At 38.8% G+C, this 19,738-nt stretch overlaps 1 protein-coding gene across 1 annotated transcript in view; it reads right to left on the reverse strand.

Annotated features, from left to right (window-relative positions):
* NDUFS4 (NADH:ubiquinone oxidoreductase subunit S4) overlaps positions 1-19,738 on the reverse strand; it is a 73,928-nt gene that overhangs the window by 39,998 nt on the left and 14,192 nt on the right. The window contains exon 2 of the mRNA XM_019517875.1: positions 10,168-10,246. Coding sequence (XP_019373420.1) covers positions 10,168-10,246 — 79 coding nt within the window. The remainder of the gene's footprint in view (positions 1-10,167; positions 10,247-19,738) is intronic.

Raw genomic sequence — 19,738 nt, forward strand, 5'->3', positions numbered from 1 at the left:
GGACTTGTGAAAGACTGACACAAAGTACCCATTTAGCAAGTTGGCTTTTTCCTGGGCTTTGGTCGTCAGTTCTCCCTTTTGGTTTAGCAGGGATCCAATGTTCCCCTTGCCTTTCCTCCGGCTCCCCACATATCTAAAAAAGGACTTTTTATTGTCCTTGATACTTGTAGCTTCCCACTGCTCATTACCCCTCCTTCCCCGGTCTGTGGCATTCAGCCGCTCACCACCTGATCCTCCCCATCCCTCTCCCCTCTGCAGTGTTTGGCCATTCTCCACCTCCCCCTCCCCCTCCCCCCTGTGGTCTGCAGCATTTGGTCGCTCACTCGCTTACCATCCCCCTCCTGGCTGGTGTGCCATGGGATGAAAGAGGTTGGGAAATGCTGCTCCAGGGTACAAGCCCTTGTAACTGATAATGCGAGGAATATGAAAGCTGCATGGGAAATATTAAAGGCAAACTATCTCCATGTAATAGTATTTGGCTGTCTTGCTCATGGTTTGAATTTTCTGGCAAAGGACGTAGCAAGTGTGAATACAACGAAGACAATAATGGCAAACTGCAAAGCGATTGTGAAGGTATTCAACAATCATCATATTGCTAATCAGACTTTGAAGAAATTACAGAAAGAGAAGCAGGGGAAGGAAAGTGCACTTTTATTGCCAGGAGAAACTAGATGGAGCTCAGCTACAAGTTGTTTACATAGTTTGCTGCACACAAAGAACTGTTTGCAGTGTGCTTCAATAGATGACAGTATCCCAGATTATTCTTGTGAACACTAGGAAACAGATTTTCAACAACAATGCGTTCTGGGGTTGAGTTCAAGGAGCATTCAATTTGCTACTACCAGTTTTAGTGGCTCTCAAGAAACTTGAAGGAGATACACCAAGCCTTTCAAATATTCCAGAGATATTCAGACAACTGAATGAAAACCTAATTGAGCTTTTTCCTTCTTCACCTCTATCCAAAAAAATAGTAGTAGTAAAACAAATGTTTACTAAGAGATCCGAGTTTTGCCCTCATCCAGCTCATCTGGCAGCAAACCTTTTGGATCTGATCCTCATCACAGAGGACAACATTCATCAGAAGGATGTACTATCTACTGCTCTCGATACAATTATGGAAGCAGCCAAGTATGTTCCCACCATCAACAAAATAGCTGTGATGACAGACATTGTCAAGTAACGCGCAAAAGAAAACCTTTGGAGCAAAGATATCATTCCTTTGGAGCAAAGATATCATTAGGTAGGCAGCAAACAATATGTCTCCTCTCACATGGTGGAAGGGATAATGTAACCCCTGACTGTTGCCCAGGATTACTCTAAGGATTCTAAGCATTCCACCAACAATTCTATTTCTCAAAATCTCTTACTTCTGGAGAATCAGTCAGAAGCACAATTAGTGAAGTTGCAGTGTGATAAGCTGTCCTTGCCTATAGACTCATTGGGAAAACCATCCTTCAGTGAAAGAGAATGTGGCTCAAGTAGTTGTGAATCAGATTTGCCTCAATCAGATTCTGAAATGGAACAAATAAGTAGTGCAAGTGATTCTACATATAGTAACAGTGAAACTGGAGGTGCCACAATGACCTCAGCAGAAGAGGTAAACTCTGCTGAAGTAGATGAATGGACAACCACGGCATATCATGAATAGTTCTTTGGGTGTGCTAAAAGTAGTGTGTCAACAGTTTTCAGTGCCTTCACTCTGTTTCCTAAAGTTAAACGAACAACGTAAGGGGAGTACATGCTATTGTGCATTGTCTTTACATTTTTACAAGTATTCCAATAAAAAATAATTTTGTTGATAACAAAAATAATAATGTCCTAGAGAGGCAGTGTCCTGCTCGCACACCCAAGTGTAGTAGAATGCATCAAGGAGCAGGCATATAACACTTATGAAATTTCCCTTACGTAGGGTTTTCCTGTATAGGAAGAGCTTTGGACAGGATTTGTCATTTTACCAATATAACTCATTTTTGGCATATATGCTAGATGGAAATACCTAACACTGAAAAGAAACAGGGGCTTTATGAAAACTGTTTACTTACTACTCCAAAGAGGACTCCTCCCATTTAAGAATATTGGGTTGCGTCATCTCCCTCCATTTCAGTGCAACAGTAAGAACATATACAGGGCCTACAGAAATTCTGAAGTGGAATTAGATAAGCATATCGTTCTTTTGGGATGTGAATTTACTTCTCAAAAATACAAAACAAATCTCAGAAATAAAAACTTTGACTCTATTCATTCTTGTTAACAAGTGTAAGACTAAGATACAACGGCTAACTTTTTTATGCAGAACAATATATTTAAAAACTACTGCTACACAGAGCTACAAAATTACGACTATTTGCATGCTTAATAACTCTTGGGAAACAAGATATGCACTAAACGCGACAACACATTCTTTCTGAAAGCTATACTAAACTACCACTGTAACTATTTTTTTTCCTAAGATTAGTATTCTTTGATGAAAAATAAAATACTATGAAACAAAACAAAACCCTGCTGTCTACCCTTCAAAGAGATGTATCCTTTGACCCAGTGCTCTAGACTAAAGCCTTGAAATTTTTGCACAAGAATGCTGCATGAAGGAAATCCAGACAAAACAGACACTTGAGATGTAAGAAGGTTGTATAACCCCTATCACAGACACTCCTCTTCCAATAACCCAGCAGAGATATCACTACCATGCACCAAAAGAAAAGGATCTCACAGAAAAAAACCCAATTTCTCTACCCCACCCACGCCCCTAAAATAAATAAATAAATGCTGAACTGCTTATTTCGAATCCTACTGGCCATAGGCTATTTTAAACATTTTGCAAATTATAAATATCACCCGTGCAAGTTTTCATTTGCATTATACTTTTATAACACTGTCTACAACTTTTTTGAAAAATAAGAGAAAATTGGTTTTAAGTTATAAATAAGGATCATTTAGTGATTTATTTGGACTACCAGAATTATAGAAGGCTTTTCCTTTCTGCTGGAAAATAAACTTGTTGCCTGCAGACATTCTGAACAAAGCTCTGTATCACTATCCAAGCAGCTAATCTTGCTAACACCACCACTGCTTACTCAAATAGTAATTACCTAGAAAAGCAAGTTGCAGCAAGCACTAGCAAAGCTGAATTGCTAGCAATGCTTATTCGAGAATGATTTAATTACAAAGCATCAAAATGCTTTAAATTAGCTTTATTAAAAAACAAAACAAACAGAAAACAAACACAGGATAATCTGTAAATATACATATTTATATTACATTTAGGATGGCAGCAGCCACAACTAAATTGAATAAAGGATATGCATACTTCATTTTAAATTGCTGTTTAGCTACGTATTTGCCCTGGTGAATGATTATGCCTTCTTTTCATAGAAGTTAAAGGCTTTCTCCACAGAAAAAATACATAAAACTGTCAAAAACAGGCTGTTCTAAAATATTAAAACTGTCAGCCTTGAATTGGGCTAACAACTGCACTCGTGTTAACAGCTTATGCTTAGCAGCAAGAAAATGTACATCAGTGTAAGTACCAGGGACTGTATTCATTTTTAATAATTTCAGGTTAAGTGTTCAAGAGCATGACTGTAATTTGCACCTATATCTAAGGTATTGGCAGGATTGTTTTTCTTTAATTTGTAAATAGCTTGTTTTGTTCCCTATTTTCACTTTTAATGGACCAAAACATCTAATTTCTAAAGTTAGGAAGGAAAAAAAAAAAAGGGAAGGACAGAGCCATGGATAGCTTGGAAGAACAATACTGTATTTCAAGAAGGCAACTGACAGGCCAAGAAGAATGAGGAAGCACTTGTCTTGATTTTGGCTTGGCCATTGAACCATGAGGAGAGGTATTTTAAAGGGACTGGAGAGGATTTAGACTACAACTGTAGGAGATCATGTCCATGCAGCGATACAGTGGTATCAAAGACAAGTGGTATCAAAAAATTTTATTTTTAAACTGGGAGATATCAAAACATCAAATGTGTGTGAAGGAGACTAAGAAATGGGAAAGGAGATTAAGACATGGGAATGGATACATTAAAAGACTTACGTAGAGAAGTAGCCAAAGAACCTGCTGAAACCATGACAGGACAAAAAGGGAGAGTTTTAGGAGGGGTAGGGAAGAGGAATGGTAAGCTAAGGGAAAGGACCCATGTTCTGTCATATTTTGAAGGATTGCAGGGGTTGAACATTGCCAAGATCTTGTCTGTAGACAGAAGTGGAGGCTGGAAGAGGGAAAGATCTGAGGAGCAAATTAAACATGGTGAAAATTAACCCCTTGGTTCCTGGCTGCATCCCCATCTGCCCTTATAAAAGCAGCATCTCTCAGGGGTGGGGGGGTGTGCTCAAAAGGGGGCTGGGGCTACTGGGCTGTACCCCACCCCCCATCTACCCTACATGCTGCAAAGGACCCTAATGTGGGCTATATCTAACCTCTTTGCAGGCTGTAGGTTGACAATCCCTATGCTATGCCACTACTCAAATAAGAAATTTGTCCTATGCCACACAAATATTTGCAGCTGGAGGCTGCAAGAACAATAAGCCAGATGCTTAATGCCTTCTGCTTACTAAAGTCCCCATCACACTTCCAACTTCCCAATCATTTTGATGGAGTTTCAAGTGCTAGCTCTCTCTGCTAACAAGGGTTCACCTTTAAGGAAAACAGTGGCCCAGAAGTAAGCCACAAGTCTGATTCCTCCAACCTGCCAACTGCTACCAAGGGCAACTCAACCAATGGTTACCAGCCACTCCTGCCCATCTTGTTACTGATTCTGTGATTAGTGGAAATATCTTTCTTCTTCCTCATTCCCCACTCCTCTACTCAATCCCCCCAGCCCCATCTACCCAGCTTGTCCTCTTTCTTTTCACTGCTGCTCATGATACTGCATTTAAATTTGAGAAACCTGGAAATTAAAAAAACCCTCTCATTATTCCCCAAAACACAAAACTAGTAAAAAAACCAGTACTTGATATGAACACTCATCAACGTGATTATGTTCACTTGCCCAAAAATAGCACCATAGTTGCATAAAGAGCACCCCATATCTAAAATAAAAAAAAAAAAAAATCACACACCCAGATATTAACAAACAGCAAATAAAAATTAAATATGAATATTCAAATTGAAATCCGAATTGCATTTAGCATTTTTTCTACTTCATCTTTACATATCATGATTGCATTAGATAGATACAGAAGTATTTGAAAAGATAATCAACATATTTAGGATCATATCCTGAGAGCACCAAAATCCTTTTAGATTAGCAATTCAATTGGATCTACCTGACCCTCAAATAAGCTGGACAAGTACAATAGCTAAACCAACTGACATAAATGAAGAGAAGATTAAATTGTTTTAATATACTCTCTAATGTCTGTATTAAGTTAGCTTTAAACAGGTACCCAAGAGAACCACATAAAAACAAAACAGGGTGGGGTGGGGGAACAGATAAACACTGAAGTACAGAATGACAACTATATATGTGCAACCGCTATACTGTGCTAGCTAGTCTATATATATATGCCTAACATGTTCAGAGAATTTCTAGCTAAATAGATCTGCTGTAGTTTCAAGAAAATTAAAGCCTATGTTTAATAAAACTGCAATTTGCCAAGTGTCTCTTTCAATTTGATTCACCAAAATGATCTTATATACACCCTCCAGATGTAATGTCACATTAACTTGCCCATGTAGCACAAAATTACTTTGCACTGTTTTCTGAAGTTACCCTATCTACTTTCTATATATTTTGTTCCCTCTGAAAATAATCTGAGATTTGAAACATACTAAAACTTGACTGTAATGTCCTTTACAGTATTCTGGCTCATGTGAGTCCAGTATATGAAAAAAAATTAAAATAAAAACACAACAAAAAAAACCCCCAAACTATCCTTTGCAAGAATCTTCTACTTTTGCTTTCTGCACTGTTGCAGAACAAGGAGCTGTTCTGCAATACGGTCTCTTCTGTCAATGGTCTTTTTCCATTGTGGGTGGGATGCTGTATAGTGACACTGGAAAAGTCCTCATCCTCGTTGCACTGCCACTGTCACATAGCTTCCATCACTTTACTGTTATCCCAAAAACCTCACCCTCAATCTGCCCTTCATCCTCTAGGATGTACAAAAGGACAGGGCAGCACAGTCCAGCAAACAATGAGACTGACTCTGTGGTAAGCAAGCTGGTGTGTGGGTGAGGATTATTGTGCAGAAGTAGCAAACTGGACATGTATCTATTGGGATGGGCTTTTTGCATTCAGTGTTTCAGGTTCTTCAAGGACTTGCAGTAAACCACCAAGTTTACAGTGTGCTCATTAGGCAGGAAGTCAACAAGAACACCATGCTCCACGTCTATGGCTTAGGAGATAAAAATTAGGAAGCATTTTGTCGCTGACCTTCATATTTTGGACTCTAGTAGCACTGCAATTGTTTTTGTGAGCAAGTTTCACTGCTGCCATATTCTGCAGGTCATTCTGCTCAGTCATATACTGTGTATCCGTGAGACATCTGTAGACCTTTCCAACTGGACCTGAAACATTCCTGGACTCTCCTTAAGTGATCAGTCTTTGTAAAGCTTCCTGTATTTTTAATTCTGGTTTTGAGTCTTAGATACTGTTAGCATGAATTTTCTGCTTTTAAAAAGTTGTAATATAAACAGTCCCATGGCTTTCAAAGTTTAAAGTTTGCATTATTGATGTTGTGATCTTACCCACTGAAAAAAGAGCCTACACAGTGGTTCACATTTTCGCATTAGCTGGTACAGCACCTCTCTAGAAGTGGACAGCTACTTCCAGAAAACCAAACTGTGTTGGAAGCAGCAAGGCCATGATAGTTGGGAAACTGCTAGAAACAGACATGTTAAAAACGCTTACGCTAGCCAAAACAGACGTTGTAGACACACTGCGTTTTTAAAAAGTTCAAAAGAATCACTGTAATTTAGAAGAGTAGAATTCTCTATTTCAGGCAGAGCTAAACTTTTTTTTTCTTTTTAAATGATGGTGGAAACTAATTTTAATCCATCGATATTAACAGTCAAATCATTTGAACAATTACTTGATGGAGATCCCTTGCCAAGAGCCTTTGCCAGCAACAGCTCCAACAGTGGGCTGGGTCTTGGAAAAAAACCCAGGTTTGCACTGCCATTTATCCAGCCCTTTGAAACTGAACTTCAGTGACAGCCAGAGACCAACTTTGACTGGCAATTCAAGACATGATGCAAGGCCCACATTTTTGTCTTGATTTGCCCATGTTATAATATTTTTAATCTTGGTTTCAGTTGTTTCTGAGTGTTTATTAAAATTTAGCCTATGTAGGTAGTAAAAAAAATAGTAGTCAAGGTAGGTGATTTATTTAATTTATGCATTTTAATGACCCCCTTTTTTCCTGTTGTAATGAAAAGACTTATTTACACTGCACATATGCTCTTTGTGGTATGTCTGACAAGAGACTATTTTCTGTTTACCAGGGGCACCATATACTCAGTGGACAGGAGTTTAATGAAAAAGCTCATTAATGCTGTGATGCTTGTTCCCCTCTGTTTCCATCAGCCGTATTTATCAGTAACATTGTACTGGATTATGAAAGCCTTCAAATACTTTTACATTGTGATCAAGTTCTGAATAATGTACACACAAATGTAAACTAGAAATAGAACTACCAGACAGTCCCAACATATACCCATTATTACAATATCTGGTCACTCAGCCACTGTCTAGCATCAATTTGATAGGGAGTTAAAAATCTCTGAATCAGTTGTGAAAAAATGAGAATACCTGCACAGACCTAATTCCATCCCCAGGCACTTTCTTCTTACAGTTTATCACTACTGTGCCTTACTGACATTACAGACAGATGTAGAGGTATTAAGAATACCTAGTAGAATTTTATACTTTAACAAACCCATGATCAAGTTAGCAAAAAGAGTACAATTTAGCTTTTACAGTCTGATTTAATAGTCTCTCTAGTAATGAACCGCCAACACTTGGACCTAAAATATAAACTTCTGTAGTAAAAATAAATCAATTTTTTAAGTATAATTTTACTATAAAATATGCATAGAAACAAGGTGGTTTCATTACCTGTAACAATGAGGCTTTGTTTTTCAAAAATAGGCATTCTGAAAAAGTTATTTTATTTCATTTTCACTTGATGCATTTTTTTAATTACCAAAATGCAATCATTTACATTTTCTATAGGACAGAAGCATAAAGAACTTACTTTCACTCTACAGAGACTGATGTCTACAGCAGACGTTCTTGAAGCATTTCTTTATCAATCAGGTTTGTAACCCCCCCCCCCCATTTCCGTTTCAGTATAAATCTTTTTCTGAATTTGTTCTACATTCAGCCTATTACATAGAAATATAGTAAAAACTATGCTTAAAAAACTATGGTAATTTATTCAACCCTATTCATTTTTTTTCTTTTTTTAAATGTGGAATTTATAATGTTAATGTCGGTCTCAAGCTCTGTATGTGCATAGAAGCGTACCAGGAAAAAACCAGAAGTCATGCACAGTATCACAAATAAACCACAGCATTCATGTTGAGCTAACCACAGCACTGGGAAGACCCAGACAAGACAAACAGTTTAACCTCCATCTAACCTGGTTGGTCACTATTTGAAAAGGAATGCCAAACAAATATTGCATTTAACAGACAAATCAAAGATTGCATATATTAAATCTTAAAATAGGTAAGTACACAATAGTAAAAAATTCACAGGAAGTATATCACCTTTTTGTAGCCAGGATAAATGCATTATGAATTATTACTGTATTTAGGATTAATTTAAGTTGATAAGTTATTTTCTACATTTGTTTTCAGAATATGATCACTCTCAAATTTGCAAGTCTATCACAAGCTTAAATATGAAAACTCAACCCTGTACAAAAATAAAGAGTACAGTTTTAAGGTCTAGGAACAATTCTATAATAATTTTGTCATATACAAATTATAAGATGCAGCAGAAAAATCTAGAATATTTGAAATTTTGGTCAGCACTTAATGAATTTTATCCATATACTGAATATTGATCCATAAGTGTCAGCACATGAAGTGGCCCAAGTACCAGACAGACTAAACAAAAGTTCAAAGTATATCAAAATCTTACTTCCGTGTGTGTTTATGAGAGGAGGGGGAGGCGGGGATTGTTTTGTTTTGGAAATGAGATTAAGATACAGTGACCAAAGTGCTGAACTTACGTTAAGAGTCTGAAAAATTGTGGAAAATAAAAAATAAAAATATTTATTTTCTATTATTCAAGCTAGGGAAAACATTTTAAAAAGCTATTAAACTATTTGCATTCATTTTTTAAAACGTGGTTCAAAATTCAGCTGTCTCAACACTTCAGTTACCATTATAAAATTGAATTTACAAGTAAAAATTCCAAGTTTTTCCTTTTATTCTCAAGAAGCTGAGATATACTGTTTCCCAGAAGGTAACTACAACATGAACTATCTGGTATTTATGATGGGTATGTTTTTAAAGCGATACAAGAGCCAATGAAAAACATGCTTCTGCTATGACACATTCCCACCAGAAGTTTTAGAACTTTTACAAAAATTATGCTATTGTATAATTTAAGCATACATATCAAGTTGCATCTAAAGTAACGGACCACACATTGCAGAATTTATAAGAGAAGGCTGCCAAATTTCTAATCTGCTACTGATTAGCAGAAGAATGCTATGCATTTGTTCCTAGTTGTAATCTAACCTTCATGAATATTCACAAGCCGGGTGTATGTACATAGTAACAACAACTTTGCATAGTTCTTTACGCTTTATTTCTTTAACAACCTTAGGACGCGATACAGCTCATTTCAGGAAGTCTTGACAACTTTTGTGTAATTTTACTAAATAGAAAGATATCTGGAAACCAAGACCAGGACATTTGTTATAAAACTAGTTCATATTGATTCTTGACCACAATATAATCAGAAGTAAAATAATTTCATTATTCCAGATTGTTTAATATTTGTAATTACAGATTTATTTCACGAAGAGACTTAGTGTGGCTTACCAATGTTCCCATTTTAAAATGTATGAAGGATTTTTGCTTTGTAGTTTACATTTATATGGCTTTCCAAAAAGAGCATGGAATACCACACTGAATGCCTATTGTGCAGAAATAACCCTGCAGGCAGTATCATGGCACTATGCAGTAGAAAACCTTACCAATTTTTCATCAACTGTGATGAGTTGCGTGTCTTGAGCTTGGTCCTGTGCCAGCCACCATGTGGAAGTGCTCAGTGACCTGCAGTGCAAAACTTGAAGTTAAAAAATGATTCATGCAATGAGAAAATAGAGGCAGACAAATCTTACATAAACAAGTTACTTTAACAATATCCGTCTTGTAAAAAAATGGAAGAGGGAGAGATGAGGGCACAAAAATCCTTTTTCTCCCCAATTAGTTCTGTCTGCTGAGTTTTTGGCAGACTCCCACTTAGCAGTTCACAACAGGCTGCACTTTATGTCAGCCTACAGGCTTCTCTGTCACAGAGAGACTGCCAGTGGCAAGGACTGTACTGCTCTATATGAATGTACAGTAGCTGGTTTGTCACGAACAGACAAAAAAAAACACAAGGCTGCTGCAAGTATTCTAGAACTCTGATCCCTAAATGATAGCATCAGAGGAAAAAAATCTTAACTCTGTTCCTAATGGTGTAGCTATGCAGCTATAGTTCTAAAGTTCAATGACAAGATAACAAATTCATTTAACTGATAATCCAGATGCAAAGATCTCATCTTTGTGAATAGCTATGCACCATGGGTATTTTGATTTATTTCCCCCTTGACAGCTGATTAGAGACTTCCAAGAAAACTGGTTAACCTTTTAGCAGTTAGTAAACCTAATAATGTTAAATATAGGCAGAAGAATAAGCCCAATCCTGCTTCCACTAACTTTAATGTTAGTTCAGTAAAACTGGAAACTATGACAGCAGTTGGTCCTTTGGCCAAATAGCACAACAGCATGTGAAACCAGCCAAAGTTTCAACAGTCCTTCAGAGGGTTTACATAATTTGGAAACTTAGAGACTTCAAAATGCAAATTAACTTATGAAATTTTTGTTTATGAGGTATCATGGCAGTCTTGCTGGCAAATTATTAGCATCTCTTTCAACACAGTTTGCATACAATGCCATTTTTTTAACCAATCATGCAGTACATTCTAAAGAAGAGACTTTTCAGGAGCAGGACAACACTATGGTCTAGTAAAAATGGAAATAAATTTTAATCCAAAAATAGCCCCTATGTACACTTTTAGTTGGCAACAATCTGAAATGTACTTCAACATTCAAGAGTTTTTAGTTTAAGAAGGTAAACTTGAAAATGCATGTCTTGAATATCGTTGCACAGTGATCTAAAAGGTCTACAGGGCTTGATAAGGCACAGTGTCAAGCTGTAGCTTTATTAATTTAACATGAAAGATTTGGGTTATGCACTCACCACTTGGTGTCAGATACAACACAGGAGAGAGGTATATATCTATTTGATTTCCAATTTACTTAATTTATTTAATAATTGTAATTATCTTTATTTATTTTAAAATGTCTTAATTTATTTGATTTCTAACCTTCATCTCACCCCCAAAAAGGCTTAGAGTAGCTTACAATAAAAACAAATGATAGAAATAGAATAAAATATTAAAAGTAACATAATCAATAATTCACAAAACAATACCCCAGAACTTAATCCCGCCTCCTAAAAACCTGCCCAAATAAGGAGGCTGTATAATACTTCTGGAAGATGTCCATGCTTGGGATCTGATGGGCCTCAAGGGAGAGGGAATTTCAAAGCTGAGGACTTACTTTTGATGATAACCTCCCATCCCAATTTAGTATTTTCACCAAACAAACCTGCACAGAAGGAACTTGCAGAAAGTTGCTCTCAGCTGACTTTGGAATCATGATAGAGCATAAGAAAAGAGCTGTTCATTAGGTAGGTAAGAGTTAGGCCATAGTAACTCTGGATAGCTCCTCCTTAGGCTAACCTTAAGATTTTGCACCTCTTGCTCAGAAATGAGAGAAACTGCTCTCAAGTCAGCTCAACTCTGCCTCAGTGAATGGCACAGAAGAAAACTTGAGGAGGGAAGCAGGCCCTTCACGTACTACTGCATATCTCTTCGTTCCATGACTGTTGGAGGTAACCTGAAGGACAGAAGTCCCACATCAATTTTGCCACATTTTGCAACATAAACTAAATACGTTTTCTATTTTAGAGAAAATAGTCTAATTGACATGTCTGAGGAGGGAAAAGGTTAGGGGAAGGGAAATTCAAGATGTTAAGTTACTTTAGTTTCAACTAAAATTCAGTTCTAATTTGTTTGTGTATTTCCACAGGTCTCTGTTACCTAATGAATAACAATGCAGTTTACCTTTAACTAGCCAGTTTGCTGCCAATTAAAAAAAAATAATTTGTTCATTTTCACTTTTTCGTAAAATAGGGCCCTGAGTACAAACTCTGTCATATCATCTCACTTCATTGCACGAGATCATCTATTTCTGCCTGAACTGACAAGAGACTTTCTGTGGGAGATCCGGAAAGACTGAGACCAATATTTCTAGGGGATATCAGCATATACACAGATTATGATAAATCTTCTGTGTTAGCTCAAAATCTCTTAGCTATTGTGACAATTACATGCGTGTCCCAGAGAGCATCTTGCTCAACACTAGCACAGCTGCCTGTGTTCTGGATCTCGTTTTTGGACTGACGCAAGAGGTGGAGGGATGAAGGGATATGCCTTCGTGGACTGGCCACTGTCCATTTCTGTTTTGCCGAGTAAAGTATGCCCATCTGATAATATCTTTAAACAGTGTTTACTTGGAAACATAACTAAGCTGTATACTCTTTGGGGCCTGGACTGTATTTTCTTAAATATATGTACAGGGTCTTGCCCAATAGGGCCTGGGGTCTACAAGCAGGGCCCCTAGCTGCTAACGCACTACAAAATATAACATACATAATCTATACATTTCGGGAACCTCTGAGGCATTTGACAAAACAGCAAAATACAACAGCTTAATGGAACTTTATTTCAGGCTTTGTTCCTCCCAAATACCTTCCCTGACTTACAAGCCATTGTTTTCAGCTGAACAGGAAACAAGGAAATAACAAGGAAACATGACTGGAATACTGGTGGCTGAAGTCTTGTTCCAATTTGGAACATTATTCAGAGAACACCATTGCTATGCAGGAGACAAGAGTATTTTTCACCTCTACCATAGTATCTGAAAGATCCCCACCCTGAGCTGAGCAGGGCAGGAACAATCAGTAGGTTCACAGGCACTTACAATTGGGAAATTAAGGTATTTTAAAGACACGATCAACCAGATCAGACTAAAGCATTCATCTCTCTAGTAGTAGTAGTAGTGGTAGGCCTAGAAGAGGTCACTGCAGAGTCTATTCAGCATGATTTCAGCTGGTACTGTTCACTGAAACTCTTGGAGAGCTATGGATGTGTGAACTGAGATACTCAAGTGACTTCCGCTTCTTTATTGGGAGAAGGGAAATGGAACAATTTTTGTCACTCTGCAGAATAGCTTCTCTTAAAAGGTTATCAGCTCCTTGCTCAATAAACTATTTTGATGTTGACAACAGTCTAATTTTTGTTTGGACTTCAGATTTCAAAATTGTGGATATTACATAACTTGGAATTTAGCCTAGCATAGTAGAGAGAAAGCTATGGATTTATTGGTAGTGATGATCAGACACCCATGAAATCTTTAAATCTATTATTGTTTTTGATATCATTGAGCATGAAGTGTTGATGATGTACCTGTGGAGATCTATGATATGGACTAATTACTGAACTTGCTCCATTTTTTTCTTTCTGAGAGGAGAGAAGTGTTTTCAGCTATTACTCTTCTGTTCAAATATTCTCACCTATGGGCCCAGAAAGCAGCAGGAATTGGTGGACAATTCTGAAGCTTAATTTTGCTGCACACGAAGTACTTTTGAGGAACAAAGTGAAAATAATTTTGCAATGAAGCGCTGAATTTCCAGCTGGATTAGATTCACATAAGGGAGAAAAAGAGGTAAACAATAAACGATGTCAGCTAATAAGCAATTCCTGATACAGACTAGTCTAAACGCACACAATCCTATTCTAGGTGGTGAAAACATCACAAACCCCCTTTTTTCTTGTTTTCATTAAATGCTAAGAAGAATAATACCCACTGTTTAGAGTTGCATGTAAGAAGCTGTAGAGTCACTTAAAACTCATGAACTAAGTAAACATTATTCAACTTTGTTATTTTTAGAGTCTGTCCTGGTGAAAAATCAATCTGGAAATTAAGAGAACAAGTACTGGAATACACACTGAATATGCTCAAATTTCTTCTAAAATGCTAAGTATCTACCATTATATTGCATCCTATGAATGCTCTGTACTCATTTATTTGCCCCTTCATAGGAATAACAAATGTAATATTGAATAATATTTGATTATTTGTTGCTAGATTGTGTGGAGATATTCCTCCCTGTTCTTGAGTGTTTCAAAAAGTAATAATAATAATAATTCCAAAAATAATTCACTGGATTTTTCTTCTTTTTCTGGAAAATCAGCATTTTATATTGTGCAGGGAAAAAATACTTAAAAAAAAACAATAATGAAACAAACTGATCAGTAGTACAAGGCTTCTGGGGAAGTGTTGGCTTCTGGTCCCTGGCTTCCAGGGCTGTTTATGTTCAACCAGTTTATGTATTTTTTTCTCCAATGAGTATGTAATACTAGAAACAAACAACGAGAACAGGGACCAGGACCCAGGCCTCCAAAACTCCTAGGTGAGTGTCCTTCCTCAATAAACTGGACTAATGCTGCTTCTTGTTCATACTCTCTATCCCTACAATCATTCATTTCTTTCTATGCAACAGCCCAGGTTCAGCAGGATGGGAGAAGATTGCCCCCTGGTCAAGCTTAGCCTTTAGGCTGGTAGGTTGGACACTCTCCAATAATGTTGGCTTGAAATAGGTTGAAAAGAGCTTAAAACCTAGATATCACATCCTGGACAAATGCTCTATTAGACTATTAGATTGTATTACAAAAGTAAATCTCTTACTCTAGCCACATTTTTCCAATTCAAGTGGCTGTGCCTGTTTCCCAAGTAAACAAGTAATAGAAATGGTCTGAGCATGGGGGGGGGGGGGGGCGGGGGGAGAATGCATCAGGGGGGGACCAACTTGGGCCCAGTTGGGGGAAAGGGCTGTAGCCCCCCCCCCCCCCCCGAGTCTGCGGCACACCTTGACATGTCCGACGTGCCGCGGCACACTGGTTGGGAAGCACTGTGTTAAAGCATTATCTGCTCTTTAAAAATGGACTGAGTCATTTAGAGGACTGTCGCGCAGACTTTGTGGATCCCAAACAGCTTCTAGCAGAAGATAGGTGCCAAGGCACTCAACCTAGCCAAGATGGGAACATACAATAACCAAAAACTACTGGCTCCTAAGTTTTTTGAAGGAAGGGATTAGCCAAATTTTCATAGAAGCTGCACTGAAGTTTCTTTGAAAATGTTACTGTAGTTTTCCAACCCGTATCCCATTCTATCAACATCTGTCTTGACCTCTTGGTGGCTACTGACTGACAAACATTCCCTGCAACTACGCACGGCACCTCTTGCCGATTTTCATGGTTCCATCATTACGTAACTCTTGTTCTTTCTTCTCCAATTTATCTTTTGGTCTCTAGGCAAGATCATTTGCTTACCTCCTTCCTGTACTTCACTGACAGACCCCAGGCTCTGTTTTTTCCCCTCCCATGATTACACAGACCTCTGTTTTTATCCATCTGTTGTCTCTAGAGTCTGAACTCTCAAGGGCAGGAAGCATCCTTTGTTACATTTGTTAGAGTCTAACCAACCCCATATCCAAGATTGTGGCCTCTAGGCTAAAAGAAAACATGATTGGCAACTAGCTAAATAACTGCAAAATGCAGAATTCATATTAAAAAAAAATTATAGACAGCAGCTTGATGCACCAAGATTGCAATAGCCCACAGGTACTCAACCCTTTTCCATAATGAAGCCTAGATAGTCTCACGCCTTATTATTAGCTTTTTCTCCCATTTTTGCACTAGTGCAAACACTGTGCAAATTCTTAGCAACATAGTATGTGGAACCCAATGAAAAATAAACAAACAAACCAACCAAAAAACAGTTTTTCAGCAACAGAAGACCCATGAGTAAATAACAGACTTGTGCATGGACAGACCTCTGCTATTTCTAAGCACAAGGCAAGCACAGTAGTACCTTAGAGACTAGGCTGTTATCTACAAATACTTATGGAGTACTGTTTTGTTTTTGGGACCCCCACTACAGAAAGGAATTGGGCAAATTGAAGAGAGTCCAGCGGAGGGCAACAAAAATGGTGAGGGGTCTGGGGGACATGACTTATGAGGAAAGACTAAGGGAACTGAGCTTATTTAGTCTATGGAAGAGGAGACAGAGATGAAAGAACAAGGAACGACAGTCTCAAGTTGCAGCAAGGGAAGTTGAATATTAGGAAGAATTCTCTCTCTAGGAGGGTAGTAAAACACTGGAAAATGTTAACCAGGCAGGTTGTGGAATCTCTGTCCTTGGAGGTTTTTAAGACCTGACTAGACAAAGCTTTGGCTGGGATGATCTAATTGGGGATGGGGGGCAATGTGTAGGGGGTGCACATACACCCCCTGGGCATGGCAGTGCATCCCTTACAAAAAGGCAGTTGACAGTGCTTGCAGGTGGTCACCACTTGCCACCAACACCGCAGGGGGTCCGCGATCCCCGCTAGCTGCAGCTGACAGCCAGCGGCATCTGTGGCTGGTCGCTGACCCTTGGTCAGCACACACCCTCCTTCCCTGCCCCCCCAGCACTGGCAGCATCTGTGGGGGCTCCCTCACTTACTGCCGCTGTGCTCCCACTGTTGGAGGTACACGTCGTTCATATTGGGGATGGTCCCGCTTTGAGCAGGGAGATGACCTCCTGAAGTCCCTTTCAACCTTAACTTCCTATGATACTGAACCAGTTAGTCTCTAAGGGTACCTGTAGATGTTCTGCGGAGCTGCTCCAACATGTTACAATACACTGGAGCAGACTCAATTCATTGAAGTCTGCTGGAACATGGCAATTACTGTGCTCCAGTCAGCCTCCGTGTCTCATGTATTAGCGTCCTTGTGCTTCAAAATGGCAGCAGGGGTGTTTGAACAAGCTTTAGTTCAAGCACTCCCATCGCCATTTTGAAGCGTGGGACACTAATACACGACACGTTGCGATGCATTAATTAGAGCGGCTCTCAGAGCCACTCTAATTAAACTGCTCTCCCTCCCCCTGGAGCACATGTAAATGTGCCCTAAAATGCTACGCTGTCTTGCCATCTGCCTGACTTGAGACTAACACTGCTAACTACCTCTTTACATGTACAAATACTGTATTTCTTTCCCTCAAATGTACATGGATATAATCTTTGGTCACTAAAAATTCTGGTGAAAATTCTTCAGATCTTTAATAAAAAGAACCTATCCCATATCAGAGAGCTTTTAGAAAAAAATGTTAGCATGTTACCATTGCCTGGTCAGTTAACTGGTCTACAGTTAAAATATATGACACTATGAAGTATCCAACTACTTCAGTATTAGTTTGCAGTTAGAAAAAAAAATAGAGCTATAAATTTATAAGCCTCCTTAGATTTGAACCATGTTTCAGACTTCTGCAATTTCAGACTTGACATTAATTATTTTTATTGTCCATTTTAAACGCTACTTGCTAGTAATATAGTAATAACTTCAGAATCAGTCTAATCCTGGTCAAATGTCACGATAAACTTTGGTTTGCGATCTACTGCTTGTCAAGCACGTGTTAAATTAGACTGCTAGGAGTCTCAGAAGCTTAGAAAGGTTAGGTAAGTGTGCTTTCAAAGGCCTTTCTTCTTGATATGGGTACAAGAATCCACCCCAGGGAGGACAGATGTTGGAGGGTGGGGTGGGAAAGAGTGCGGCTTGTGAGCTGCTGTGGGGAGTGGGTACCAGTGGTGCACCCTGCACTACTGGCTGGGTCAGCAGAGCACACTGTCCCTTTCCCATCCTGAGCCCTGGGATTCTGTGCTGCAGCAGCTCCAAGAAGGGCTTCCAGGATTTATCCCTCAAATCCAGCACTGAATTCCTGGCTAAAACTGCTTCTCTGCAGCTGCAACAGCATGGCTTCCCCCACCCACTTCTTGGGGACCTTTGGCCATGTCTGCAGAAAAGTGGCTTCAGCCAGAAATATGGTGTTGTCTTGGGGTGAGGGGGACAGAGTGGGGAAGGGAAATCCTGCAAGTCTTCCAGGAGCTGCTTGGCACCACTTCCACTCAGCAGCCCTGCTTTCCCCCAGTCCACCTGTGTCCTGCATGCAGCTGACAGAGAGCTCAAGGGAGGGGCTGGCTAGGGGCTCACTTGGAGCAGCCTGAGCTGTGGCTCCCTGCAAGAGGGGGATTAGCGGGGACCCTTTACTGGGATACTGGCACCCTGTGACCTACCTGCACCTGGCACTGACACTGGATAAACCGGTCAAACGTAGATCAAGTAAGTCTGATACTACATTGATTCAGGTCTATTTTAAACTGGGAGCTGACATTTTTAAAACAGTCTACATGCTCCAAACTTCTGTTTTGTTAGGGCCACAGACCAGTTTCTGACCATCTAAATCGGAAAAACTGTAATGTCTGCACCTGATTAATGATTAGAGATGCAAGAATGGAAACTGAGTCTTTCCAGTGTACTAAACCAGTAATGAACACACTGCTAGACCTTCCTGTTAAATTCATAAAAATGTTTTATCATTCATTGATACCCAACTAAGGTAGACACAAATGATAAACTCAACATGTATATTTCCTATTGTTAAGGGAGTAGGGCCACTTTTCATAACTGGCCCATATACAGCTTACATTAATTAAGCCATGTTATAGACTAAATGGACAGCAGTGTTTCCTATACTTAATTCATTTTATTTCCTCCATTTCAGAACCATAGATAGAAGTAATGCAACTTTTTTCACAACTACTAAGGAAGTGAGATTTACTCCTCTTGCATCATCACAAGGAAAGGTACAAAAGCACTCAAACATTAAAACAGCATACAGACTTACATGTAGAAATATGACCTGATGTACATTATAAAAACACCTAACTCTTATTGATTATACATGAACCCTTGCCTAATATCAAGCTCTAACTTAACATTACTGGTTTACAATCTCTTAGCAACCTTGCACCTCGGCAGGATCAGACATACCAGAAAACTTCAGACATACCATGAACACTTTCTCCCCCTCTCTATTCCACTAGTTCTGCCATCACTGCCACCCCCACTACTGAAGAATTCTGCTGTACAGTGACTCAAGCTGGCCAAAAACAGCTACCAAAAAGCCTACTTTATACCAGCCAAGTTGAAGAGCTTGGGGACTTGGTAAAACTGACTGTAGCCTGGAGTTACTAAAATTTAGACCACCCTCTAACACCACAAATATTGTAGGTAATTAACTGAATACTTGACTTAAGAATGCTGGTTATTTGTATTAAAATTTTGAAGATACAACCTACTGATTTGAAAGAACCATCCCTTAATAACTGTACAGTTCCAGCTCTCTGTCTCTGTGCATTTACATGCACAACCAGAAAAAATTTAAAAGCTTGCAGAAGAGGAAGACTGACACAGAAGTTGGCATAAGACAGACTTTTCTCTAAACACCCTTGGAAGACATGAAGAAGCCATAGAAAATGTCACATTACTGAAC

Source organism: Gavialis gangeticus, unplaced genomic scaffold (genome assembly GCF_001723915.1).
Source record: "Gavialis gangeticus isolate Ggan-Ray unplaced genomic scaffold, GavGan_comp1, whole genome shotgun sequence".
In the NCBI taxonomy this organism is placed as follows: Eukaryota; Metazoa; Chordata; order Crocodylia; family Gavialidae; genus Gavialis; species Gavialis gangeticus.